Source organism: Azolla caroliniana, unplaced genomic scaffold (genome assembly GCF_043228905.1).
Source record: "Azolla caroliniana isolate FFs.n. ecotype wild unplaced genomic scaffold, voAzoCaro1.0.p SCAF_9, whole genome shotgun sequence".
NCBI classification, from domain to species: Eukaryota; Viridiplantae; Streptophyta; class Polypodiopsida; order Salviniales; family Salviniaceae; genus Azolla; species Azolla caroliniana.
Genome location: NW_028230444.1, coordinates 5804295 through 5816661, shown reverse-complemented (window position 1 = coordinate 5816661; position 12367 = coordinate 5804295). Strand labels below are relative to the sequence as shown.

The 12367-nt window shown below is 48.5% G+C and overlaps 1 protein-coding gene across 1 annotated transcript; it reads right to left on the bottom strand.

Moving 5' to 3' along the window:
• On the bottom strand, positions 1–1022 carry LOC147860016 (uncharacterized). The gene is made up of 2 exons (XM_087324701.1): positions 138–1022; positions 1–56 (listed from the first exon to the last, which is right to left on the bottom strand). The coding sequence occupies exon 1, from the start codon at positions 837–839 to the stop codon at positions 522–524; it is 318 nt and encodes a 105-aa protein (XP_087180827.1). The 5' UTR covers positions 840–1022; the 3' UTR covers positions 1–56; positions 138–521.
• Between the last annotated feature and the right edge of the window lie 11345 nt (positions 1023–12367).

The window sequence follows — 12367 nt, the reverse complement described above, 5'->3', positions numbered from 1 at the left end:
TGTTGCTTCTGTTGGAGAAGATCGCCTTCGCTAACAATTACCTGCTGGTTCTGTTCCTGCTGAGAGAGAAACAATGGTAAGTTGAAGCTTTGCTGTTGATATTCGATTGTAGATGATCTACCATCGCTGATAATTACCTGTTCTTGCTTCTGTAACTTCTGATGAGAGAGAAACAATGGCGGCAAGTTGAAGTTCTGATGCTTCTGCTCAATTGATCGGTCATCGCTAATAACTACTTGTTGATGCTGCTGGGATAGAAACAATGGTAAGGTGAAGCTCTGCTGATGCGGATGCTGTCTTGAGCTGGACATCGCCATGCCCGCAAGGGGAATGAACGAATTCTGCTGCACATTTACTGACGGCTGGAGCTACGCCATGGAAGGTCGGGAAAGAAGCATCGGTTTAATCAGAGTGAGAAGGAAGGGGGAGTTTTCATCATATCATCGATAAGGTTTGAAAGAGGAGGAGGAGGAGGAGGAAGAAGGATGAGAAGGAGAGGGTTGGCGATGAAGAAGGTCTGGCTATGGTGGATCTGCTGCAGAAGATGATTCTGATGAGCAGGGAATGAGAAGACCTTCTGCTGCTGCTGCTGCTGTTTGTTGCTGCTGTTGCTCTTGAAGACGAAGCTTCTCAAGCTGTGCGACACCAAGGCCTCTCTGGGGCTGCTTCCGGGGAGTATTCTTAGGTTTTTGAGAGCGGGGAGGGCGATGGCGGGATGCAGAGAAGGAGGTGAGGAGGAAGAAGAGGGGAGGGGCAGGAGGGATGGAGGAGAGGAGGAGGAGGAGGAGGAGGGGAGGTGTCTGGAGGCCTCCTGTGGGGGGGAAGGTTCGGATCGTCATCGACCATTCCTTCCTTGCTTGCTTGCTTGCTTGCTTCGTTTAGTCTGTGTGTTGTCGTAGTGTAGGAGGCGGATATGGCGATGGGCGAGCTCCGAATTACATATAATTGATGATGACACAGAGAGACAGAGACAGAGAGACAGAGACAGAGACAGAGAGAGAGAGAGAGAGAGAGAGAGAGAGTGATACTGTTGCCGAGGAGGAGGAGGAGGAGGAGGAGGAGGATCCGCAGAGGAACAGGGGCAGGGCAGGCAATCCACCACACACACACACACACAAGAGAGAGAGAGAGAGATAGCAAGAGAGAAGAGAGAGAAAGAGAGAGAGAAGAGAGAGAGAAGAGAGAGAAAGAGAGAGAGAAGAGGGATAAAAGAGAGAGAGAGAGATGATGGCCAATGGGTCGGAAACTCTGGGATGGCCATCGGATTGTGATTTCTCCGGTTGTTTTGTGGCCCCAAGGGGGGGTGGGGGGGGGGGGGAGGGGGCGCTTCACATGTGCCGTCGGAATCGGGAATCGGGAATCAGGAATTGGATCTACAAGCCAGTTTCGGAACGCTTCGTGGCCTCAAATACAAACAAAACGAAAAGGAAAAGAAGGTGTGCCCCATGTGTCGGTGGTCGCTTGCTCGCCCGCCCCACCTTAGAGTGGACAAGCCCAGATTCTCGCCGCATGTGGACTTCCAGCGAAGGTGGCAATCAAGCTTCCTTGTCCAACATTTGTACCAGTAATTGATGGATGTTCTATTGCATCAAGAGATATTACCAAAGAATCAGAGCCAATTCATATAGTTCTCGATAATTTAGCTTGTGTAATTTGTTTCTTGATATCATATATAGTCCCGAAGAGCCTTAGGGTGCGAAACCATAGATTCATAAGACATCTACAATCTAAGGCCAAGGCATATATAAACTATCCCTCTACAAAGCTTATGTGAAGAAGCTAGGGGCGAAGAGATGTTCGTGTTTGTAGTGGTCATAACCCCGTTTTCAGACCCACAAGATTTTGAAGTCCATTTGCCATCAAAGTACTAATGTAGAAGAACCGATCAATTGTATGGACGTCAAGCGCAACCGAAGCATTTGATAACTTGAAACAAGCATTTACATATGCTCCAATTTTTGTCCATGTTGACCTAGAAAAGAGGTTTATCATAGAAGCATATGCATCTGATTTTGCGCGAGGAAGTGTTTGATCACAAATAGCGCATGATGAGAAATTGCATCCAGTTGCATCTCATTCAAGAAAGTCCAAACTTGCAGAAATAAATTATGGAATCCGTGACAAAGAGTTGTTGGCAATTGTTGCTTCTTTTGACCAATGGCGTCACTTCTTCAAAGGTTCTCCTCACCAAATTATTGTTTACAACGGTCATAAGAACCTTACATACTTTCAAAATGCTCAAGTCCTAAATTGATGACAAGCTCGATGGGCATAATTTCTAACATTGTTTAACTTCGTGATAACATATAGACTAGGAATACAATGAGGTAAAGTTGATGCCTTATCGCGATGCTCTTATTTTGCACCAAAATCGAGGACCCAACTTATGATCATCAACAACAAGTCCTTTATAGCCCAAGCTATCTATGATTAATGGTAACAAATGTTTCTAATACACACCTTTAGATTCAAGATTTCTTGATTCTATCCGCTCAAGCATTGGTTCACATGATTTCACACAAGATATTTTAGACCACATCATTGAAGACCATGCTTATTGTTCACGCTCCAAGTTTTCTCGTATGGATTATGGGAACTTTAGTTCGCATGATGGGTTTTTTTTCTGATACAACCACATTTACATTCTTAATGGACCTTCTCGACTCGAAGTGTAGCAATACTACCATGATTCACCATTAGTTGGACATTGGAAGGTTTGAAAACATTGGAGCTACTTACCCAAAACTATTGGTAGCCTAAGGTTCGTCAATTTGTCATGGACTATGTTTCTACTTGTGATGTATGTTCTCGATCAAAGATTCCTCGACATCGATCATATGGTTTGTTGCAACCATTGCCCGTTCCACTTGGTCCCTAGAAATCCATTTCTATGGATTTCATCATAGATCTTGCATCTTCCAAAGGTTATGATGCTATTCTTATAGTGGTTTTGGAGAAGGAATTTGGCGAGAGTTTACGTGCCAGCACATGCAATAGCAAAATGGAGTAGCCAAAAGGAAGAATTGGCACATACTCGAAGTTGCAAGGGCCATGATGAATGAGAAAAATCTATCAAAATCATACTCGGCTGAAGTGGCATGCATGGCCATATACTTGGTGAACTGATGCACAACGTCCGGCGTGCATGAAGTCCCCCCACACGAAGGTATTGTGGAAGAAAGCATGACCTATCTCACCTAAAGATATTTGACACTATTGCATTCATACACATTCCCGATGAGAAAAGGACAAAGCTCGATCAGAAATCAGAGAAGTGCATTCTCATGGGGTACTCACTTGAGCAAAAGGGGTACAAGTGCTTTAATCCCTCTACTCAGAAGTTTTGTGTGGGTCAGGACGTCGTATTTGACGAATCAACATCTTGGTACGTACCTGACTCAACTCCATCTGAATCGATCGAGGAAGAGGAGGATATCAACTCAGAGGACGACGATTGGCTAAGGCCTATACCAGTGGAAAGTCCGAACTCAACCATGTTGAGTGAACCACAAGATCCTTCGAGCAACTAAAGCACATGTCGAACAAGTGCCACATTAGACAAGGGAAAAGCCAAAATGTCTGAATACAAAGTCGACCACTTTGACGGAAGTGATTCAGACGTGTCGACTTGCTCACTCAACAATGAGTTTGACGAGTTTGGCGTGCCTTGTTGAGAGACAAGCTCAACATGGGCTGACCGGCTGAAGAAGCTAGAAGCCGGATTAGACAAAAAGGCGAATTGGCTAGCTTGCCCGAACCGGCTGAAGAAGCCGAGAGCCAGATCGGGTGAATGCCAATTGGTTAGGTTGGATCGGTAGGGAGCTCGCAGGCCGTTATGAAGAGAATCACACTCGATCACAACCGAGTTTCAAACACAAATGGAAGATTAATAGAAAATAGAAACAATGCACTTATGCAAGACAAAGAGATGACACTGGATGTTTACGTGGAAAACCTCGAGAGGCAAAACCACGGGAGTTCACAGACTCCGAATAGGATTACTATAGGGGAGACGTACTACAATGCGAGACTCAGAGGCAACGACCTTGAGCTTTGTCTTCGCCAACCGGTGGTTACAACAGAAAAGCTTTCTGTATCTCTCTCTCTCACACTCTCACTGTCTGTCTCACACTCTGTACAACAAATACCAAACTCTTGCACACCATAATAAGTTTTGCCCTAGTTATATTTATACTTATATAACTTTAGGGCTATTTACAAATATGGCCTCAACAGGCTCATCCGAACATATTTACTAATCCCTACTTCTGGATCACACCAGATCCGTCCAATCCCATGTGGAGGGACCGGTTTCCCAACACGTTATGGCCGATATTCCTATTCATAGTAATAGGAATATTTTTGGGAGTCAGTGTTAGATGTTCATGTAAAAGAATATTTCCGAAAGCGTATGCGAAAGACACAGAGTACAGTCGGTAATTTCGGAATGCAATAGTTAGGTCAACATAGAGTAAGGGTGAGAGAGAGAGAGACTGAGTAGAGTAGACAACAATAACTTTCTATTACAGAAGACTCAATACAGGGAATGTGCTCAAAGAAAAGTTTATATACAAGCCTTGACGAGTGGTCACTAACTCTGCTTATAACATTCATATTTACTAAAATAGGAATATGGGCCCCTAACGACCTATCGGATTTTAGCCAACTCGGTCACCCAATTTGGCCTAGCCGCCGATTCGGCTTTCGGCTTATTTAGCTGATTCAGGCCTATGTGATAGAGGATATGATTGAATCGTAGACACAGTTCGAGCTCAAATGGGAGCTTTCTCTATATTCTTCTCTCTCTCTCTCTCTCTCTCTCTCTCTCTCAGAGATTCAAGATATACAAGAATGATCAAGATGTTAATTATACAACATTAGGTTATAGCTTATATATTAAGCCCTAACTCTTTGGACGTGTTCACACTAGGATACAAATTTATATTACAATTCAGTCAGCATAAAGCCAAGTTGGCAAAGATGAAGTCGATGTCTAGCCTGAGTCAACTAGCCTCAAGGTTCGGCTGGTTCGAATTGGTCGAATCAATGTGTTCGAATCGTCCTTCGTTCGAATCGGTCTGATTGTCGAAATCGACTTGAGTTTGATTCGCGATTTTGGCCATGTGTTGATTGTTTGTAGCTCTCTCATTTATGCTCCTGTGCTCCTCGTTCGATCCTTGATCTGTATCCAATTTCGTTCGCCTCTCAATCATTTCCTTTCCAGTCGGTATCCTCACTCAATGCTATTTCTTCAGCCCCTTGTGTTTCCGAACGTGTCAATTTCGCTCTTTTCGTGAGTCTTTTTGGGTCAGGTTTCGACTTCCCTTCAGTTCATCGTTCAACTTTCTTTTGCCCGGTCGCTTGTCGTAGTCCCATCTTTGTCCTTAGTGTTCCGAAGCGTTCATCTGGGAGTGGCTTCGTCAGGCAATGGGTGATGTTCACCTCTATGTCGATTTTCTTGACTTCGAGCTTCATTTCGATTATCAACTCCTGGATGTGATGATATCGCACCTCAATATGCTTTGTCTTCGAGTGATAGATAGGGTTGTTGATGAGGTGTATTGTGCTTTGTGAGTCGCAATAGATGATCAGCACTGATCGATTAGTTCGGCTTGTTGTCGAAAAATCGTCAGTTAGTCGGTGTAGCCAGATCGATTCCTTCGTAGCCTCCGATGTTGCTATGTACTCGGCCTCTATGGTAGATAGGGCCGTGCACTCTTGGAACTTTGTGTTGGGAGACAGGTCCCTCCGGATGGGAAGGGAGAAGAACAGTGCCGACGAACAAACTCGGCCGAGGCCGAAATGGTATGAGGAGCACCCGGCTACAGAGAGCCGGATGATACAGGCCCGGTATGAACCGGATGAGGGGTACCCAGCTACGGAGAGCCGGATGGTACAGGCCCGGTATGAACCGGATGAGGAGTACCCGGCTACGGAGAGCCGGATGGTGCAGGCCCGGTATGAACCGGATGAGGAGTACCCGGCTACGGAGGGCCGGATGCCGGATGAGGAGTACCTGGCTACGGAGAGTCGGATGGTGCAGATCCGGTATGAACCAGAGGAAGACACATATTCGTAAATATGTTTTTGAGAGCCCATTGTGGCTATATTTGTAAATAGCCGAAAAGTCATATTAGTATAAATATGACTTAGGGCAAACTAACTGATGTTGTTGTTATTTTTCCTTGTTGGTGCAAGAAAAAGATAGAGTGCGTAACTGTACAAAGAGAGAGAGAGAGACGAGGTCGTTGCCTCTGTTGTAACCGCCGCCTGTGGCGAAGATCGTGAGTCCGAGGTCGTTGCCTCCGTGTACTCACTGTTTTGTACATTCATACATAGTGATAGTTTGCAGCTTGTGGGCTGCCGTGGTTTTTTCCCCTAGTTTGGGGTTTTCCACGTTAACCTCCTGTGTACCATTTCTCTTCTTTCTGTCGTGTTCTACTTCCCGTTTTCTGTGTATGAAAAGAATCTCGGTTGTGGCCGAGCGTTGCGCATAAGGAACGTTGGGTTCCCGTCAAGTGGTATCAGAGCGAAATCGACACCGAAAATGGACGAATCATTTGGCGGCATGTTCAAGCTCACCGGCTCCAACTATTCAGTATGGAAGTCGAAGATGAGGGACATGCTCGTTGTTAAAGACCTCTGGCTGCCGGTTCAGTTCGGGGACAAGAGACCTGACAAAATCGACGCCGCGATATGGGAGGTGATGCACATGAAGACAACGGCGTACATACGGTGCTTCATCGATATGAGCCTATACAACAACTTCAATGAAGAGAGCAAGGCTCATGAGCTCTGGGAGAAGATCAGCATAATGTTCCAAAACAAAAATGCTGTCAATCAGGTGTCGGTATTCCGGTACCAAGATGGCTCCAGCATGGCGGAGCACATGAATGCCTTCCAGGGGCTGATCCACTAAGCAACTTCATTGGAAGTACCTCTTGCCGATGAGGTACTTGCGCTACTCCTGCTCGGTTCCCTCCCGGATAGCTGGGAGACGTTGGTTGTCACTTTGGGCAACGCCGGGCCGGAAGGAAAACGGTTATCCCTAGCAAAAGTAAAGTCGAGCTTGCTAGATGAGGAGGCGCGTCGGAAAGACAAAGATACGAGCTCCGACTCCAAAGCGCTTCTTACCGAATCGGAACGTGGAAGACATAGAAACCGTAGTCCCCAGAACTGAGAAGTCGGGGACACGGTCAAAGTCAAGGGGGAGGCCTACTTGCTTCTATTGCGGCAAGCCGGGACACTTCCAAAAGAACTGTCGGCATTTCCGTAAAGACAAGGAAACCGACGGTACCGATTCGAAGCAAACCCCGGACCGGAACGGTAAAGACCGGAACGGTAAAGACCGGAGGGGGCCGGACCGGAAGGGAACGACAACAATCGCGGCAAGTGAAGAAGAGTTGATGCTCATCACCGAGGAGAGTGAAATAAACCTTGCCGGCGACGAGATGACCTGGGTGGTAGACTCCGGAGCATCGTTCCACCTTACCCCGGACCGGAAATGCTTCTCATCCTATTCAGCCGGTGATCACGGCTGTGTCCGGATGGGGAATGAAGGAACATGCCGAATTGTCGGCATGGGAGACGTGTGGCTGACAACACCAACCGGATGCAAGTTGCTGCTGAAGGATGTCCAACATGTTCCGGAAGTTCGTCTGAACCTAATATCAGCCGGTCGGCTAGATGATGATGGCTACACGGGTAGCATCCGGAACGGTGTCATGAAGTTCAGCAAAGGGAGCCTGATTGTGGCTCGGGCCCGGAAGGTCAACACGCTGTACCTGATGAATGCCCGGTTATGTCCGGAAGAAGTGAACGTGGCATCCGACACTGCCGGTGAGCTGTGGCACAAGAGGCTGTGTCATATGAGCGAGAAGGGGATGAAGAGGCTTGCAGACGACAACCTCATTCCAGTGAAGAACGTGCACTTCGAGAAGTGCACTGATTGTCTGGCCGGTAAGCAGAACCGAACCTCCTTCCGACCAAGGCCACCGATGAGACGTAATGCACCACTGGAGTTGGTGCATACGGATGTGTGTCAGGTAGACACGAAGTCACATGCCGGAGCGCAGTACTTCGTGACGTTCATAGATGACCACAGCCGGAAGCTGTGGGCCACACCGTTGAAGACGAAGGATCAGGTGTTATCCGTCTTCAAAGAGCTCCACGTGAGAGTGGAAAGAGAAACCGGCCGGAAGCTGAAGGCGGTTCGAGCAGATAACGGAGGAGAGTATCGGGGGCAGTTCGAGGAGTACTGCCGCTCGAAGGGAATCCGGCTCGAATTTACCGTGCCGAAGACGCCGGAACTAAACGGACTGGCCGAGAGGATGAACCGGACCATAATGGAGAGGGTCCGGAGTATGCTAGCACATGCAAAACTACTCAAGAAGTTTTGGGCTGAGGCACTGTCGACGACGACATATGTGATAAACAGATCACCCTCAGTACCCTTGGACGGAGACACGCCACAGAGAGTATGGACCGGTAAGGAAGTGTCCTACCGGCATCTGAGGGTGTTCGGGTGTCTCGCGTACGTGCATGTAGCAAAGGAACGGAGAGGAAAGTTAGATCCAAAGACTCGGCCATGCATATTCCTCGGTTACGGTGATGATGAGTTCGGCTACCGAGTGTGGGACCCGGTCGACAAGAAGGTATTCCGGAGTCGAGATATTATCTTCATGGAGGACAAGACTCTCGCCGACTGGGAGTTGGAGAAGAAGATAATGAACTCTGAGTCGACCGGTAAGGATAGACTCTACGATGAGCAGACCCAACCGACAAGAGACCGGTTAGCACTCGAGGAACCAGCCGGTTATGGTGAGGATACCGAACCGGCAGAAGAAGAAGTAGAGGAAGCTGAGACCGGAATCGGCCAAGACCTCGAATCCGATTCGGATGAAGAGCAAATAGAGGAGCCGGTTACCGAAGCCCGAAGACGTAGATATCCTCTCAGAGAGAGAAGGGCGCCCCGGAGATTTCCGGATGCAGAGCATGTTCTGCTGACCGATGAGGGAGAGCCGGAAAGCTTCGAGGAAGTGAAGGAAGACACCCACAGCCGAAAATGGTTAAGTGCCATGCAGGATGAGATGGATTCCCTGCATGAGAACCATACGTACGAATTAGTGGAGTTGCCGAAAAGAAAGCGGGCACTCCGAAACAAGTGGGTGTACAAGTTGAAACCGGGAGATGCCGGCAACCCCCCGAGATACAAAGCCAGGATCGTGGTGAAGGGGTTCGAGCAGAAGAAGGGCGTCGACTTCAACGAGATATTTGCCCCGGTAGTAAAGATGACCTCCATCCGGACGGTGCTGAGTATAGCAGCAAGCATGGACCTTGAGGTAGAGCAGCTGGACGTGAAGACGACATTCCTTCACGGCGACCTCGAAGAGGAGATCTACATGCAGCAACCGGAAGGATTCGTGGAGAAAGGGAAGGAGCACCTGGTATGCCGGTTGAAGAAGAGCCTGTACGGACTGAAGCAGGCTCCCCGGCAATGGTACCGGAAGTTCGACTCCTTCATGACCGATCAAGGGTACCACAAGACGCAGGCCGATCACTGCGTGTTTGTGAAGAAGTTCGAAGGAGGGCACTTCCTGATACTCCTCCTGTACGTGGATGACATGTTGATCGTCGGACGAGACCAAGGCAAAATACGGATGCTGAAGAAGGCTCTAAACCGGACCTTCTCAATGAAGACTTGGGTCCGGCAAGACAGATGTTGGGGATGCACATCATTCGGGACCGGTCAATGAAGCAATTATGGCTGTCACAGGAGAAGTATGTGACAAAGGTGCTTCACTGGTTCAACATGCCAGATGCAAAACCGGTCGGATCGACACTTCCGGCAAACTGCAAGCTATCCGGTAAGCAAAGCCCGAAGACGAAAGCAGAGAAGGCGGATATGATGAAGATCCCATATGCCTCTGCCGTCGGGAGCTTGATGTACGCAATGGTTTGTACCCGACCGGACATTGGATACGCAGTCGGAGTGGTGAGCCGGTTCATGAGTAATCCCGGCAAGGAGCATTTGAACGTGGTCAAATGGATACTCCGGTATTTGAAGGGCACTTCAAATATGTGTCTCCAATTCGGCTCCGGAAAACCTCAACTGGACGGTTTCACCGATTCGGACATGTCGGCTGATGTGGATACCAGCCGGTCTACATCCGGGTATGTAATGACATATGCAGGGGGAGTTGTTTCGTGGCAGTCGAGGCTGCAGAAGACGGTTGCATTGTCAACCACAGAGGCGGAGTACATGGCGGCTGTGGAAGCCGGCAAGGAAATTTTATGGATGAAGGACTTCATCGGAGAGCTCGATATACGGCAAGAGGAATACCGACTCTATTGCGACAGTCAAAGTGCCATCCACCTTGCTAAAAATGCGGCCTACCATTCCCGGACGAAGCATATCCAACGGAGGTATCACTGGATCCGGGAAAGAGTAGATGACCAGGAGTTCGCACTGACGAAAATCCACACGGCCGAGAACGGGTCAGATATGTTGACCAAAGTGTTGACACCCGACAAGCTGGATGCATGCCGGAAGAGAATCGAACTGGTAAGACACCCCATGCCGGAGTGAAGGGGGAGTTTGTTGGGAGACAGGTCCCTCCGGATGGGAAGGGAGAAGAACAGTGCCGACGAACAAACTCGGCCGAGGCCGAAACGGTATGAGGAGCACCCGGCTACAGAGAGCCGGATGATACAGGCCCGGTATGAACCGGATGAGGGGTACCCAGCTACGGAGAGCCGGATGGTACAGGCCCGGTATGAACCGGATGAGGAGTACCCGGCTATGGAGAGCCGGATGGTGCAGGCCCGGTATGAACCGGATGAGGAGTACCCGGCTACAGAGAGCCGGATGCCGGAGGAGGAGTACCTGGCTACGGAGAGCCGGATGGTGCAGATCCGGTATGAACCGGAGGAAGACACATATTCGTAAATATGTTTCTGAGAGCCCATTGTGGCTATATTTGTAAATAGCCGAAAAGTCATATTAGTATAAATATGACTTAGGGCAAACTAACTGATGTTGTTGTTATTTTTCCTTGTTGGTGCAAGAAAAAGATAGAGTGCGTAACTGTACAAAGAGAGAGAGAGAGAGACGAGGTCGTTGCCTCTGTTGTAACCGCCGCCTGTGGCGAAGATCGTGAGTCCGAGGTCGTTGCCTCCGTGTACTCACTGTTTTGTACATTCATACATAGTGACAGTTTGCAGCCTGTGGGCTGCCGTGGTTTTTTCCCCTAGTTTGGGGTTTTCCACGTTAACCTCCTGTGTACCATTTCTCTTCTTTCTGTCGTGTTCTACTTCCCGTTTTCTGTGTATGAAAAGAATCTCGGTTGTGGCCGAGCGTTGCGCATAAGGAACGTTGGGTTCCCGTCACTTTGACCTCCATGATATAGCGCTACCACCATAGGTGAAGATATAGCCTGATGTCGACTTTCGATTATCCGAATTCTCGACGTAATCGGAGTCGGTGTAGCCTTCGACTTCGGTCGGGTTTGCTGATCCGAAAGTCAGTTGTGCATCTTTGGTTTCTTTCAGGTACTTGAAAATGTGTTTGATAGCCTCCCAATGCTTCCCGTTTGGATTCAACATGTACCTGCTGACGACCCCCACAACATATGCAAGATCGGGTCTGGTCGCCACCATCGCGTACATGATACTTCCTATTGCTGATGCGTCTGGTATCTTTCCATCAAGCTCTTTCTCCTTCTCCGTCGAAGGAGAGTCTCTGTCCGGTAGTCGGATCGATGTCGGAAGCGGTGTTGGTGCTGGCTTCGCGTTCTCCATGTTGAAGCGCTTCAGCACTTTGCGGATGTAGTCAGACTGGAAGAGTAGAAGAGTTTTCGTCGTCTGATTTCACTCGATCCTCATGCCCAATATGTGTCGGGCTTGTCCGAGTTCCTTCATCACGAATTTGTCATGAAGGCTCTGCTTTAACTTTTTGATTTCGACCTGATTGCTTCCTGCAATCAACATGTCATCGATATATAAGATTAGATAGATCCAAGACTCGTCAACCAGTTGTTGAGTATATAGATATGGGTTGGAGTCGGACCGGCTGTAGCCGAGTTGTCGGATGTAGGAGTCGAAATTCAGGTACCACAACCTTGACGCTTGTTTTAAGCCGTATAGGCTTTTCTTTAATCGACATATGAGGCGACTTTCCTCCCCCGTCGCTGAGAAGCCTGCCGGTTAGGACATGTAAATGTCCTCTTCCAAGTCTTTGTGTAGGAATGCCGTCTTTACGTCGAGTTGCTCAACCTCTAGGTCCTCTATCGCCACGACCTTGAGTAGGAGCCGAAGGGTGGTAATCTTAACCACTGGAGAGAATATCTCATCGTAGTCGACCCCGGGT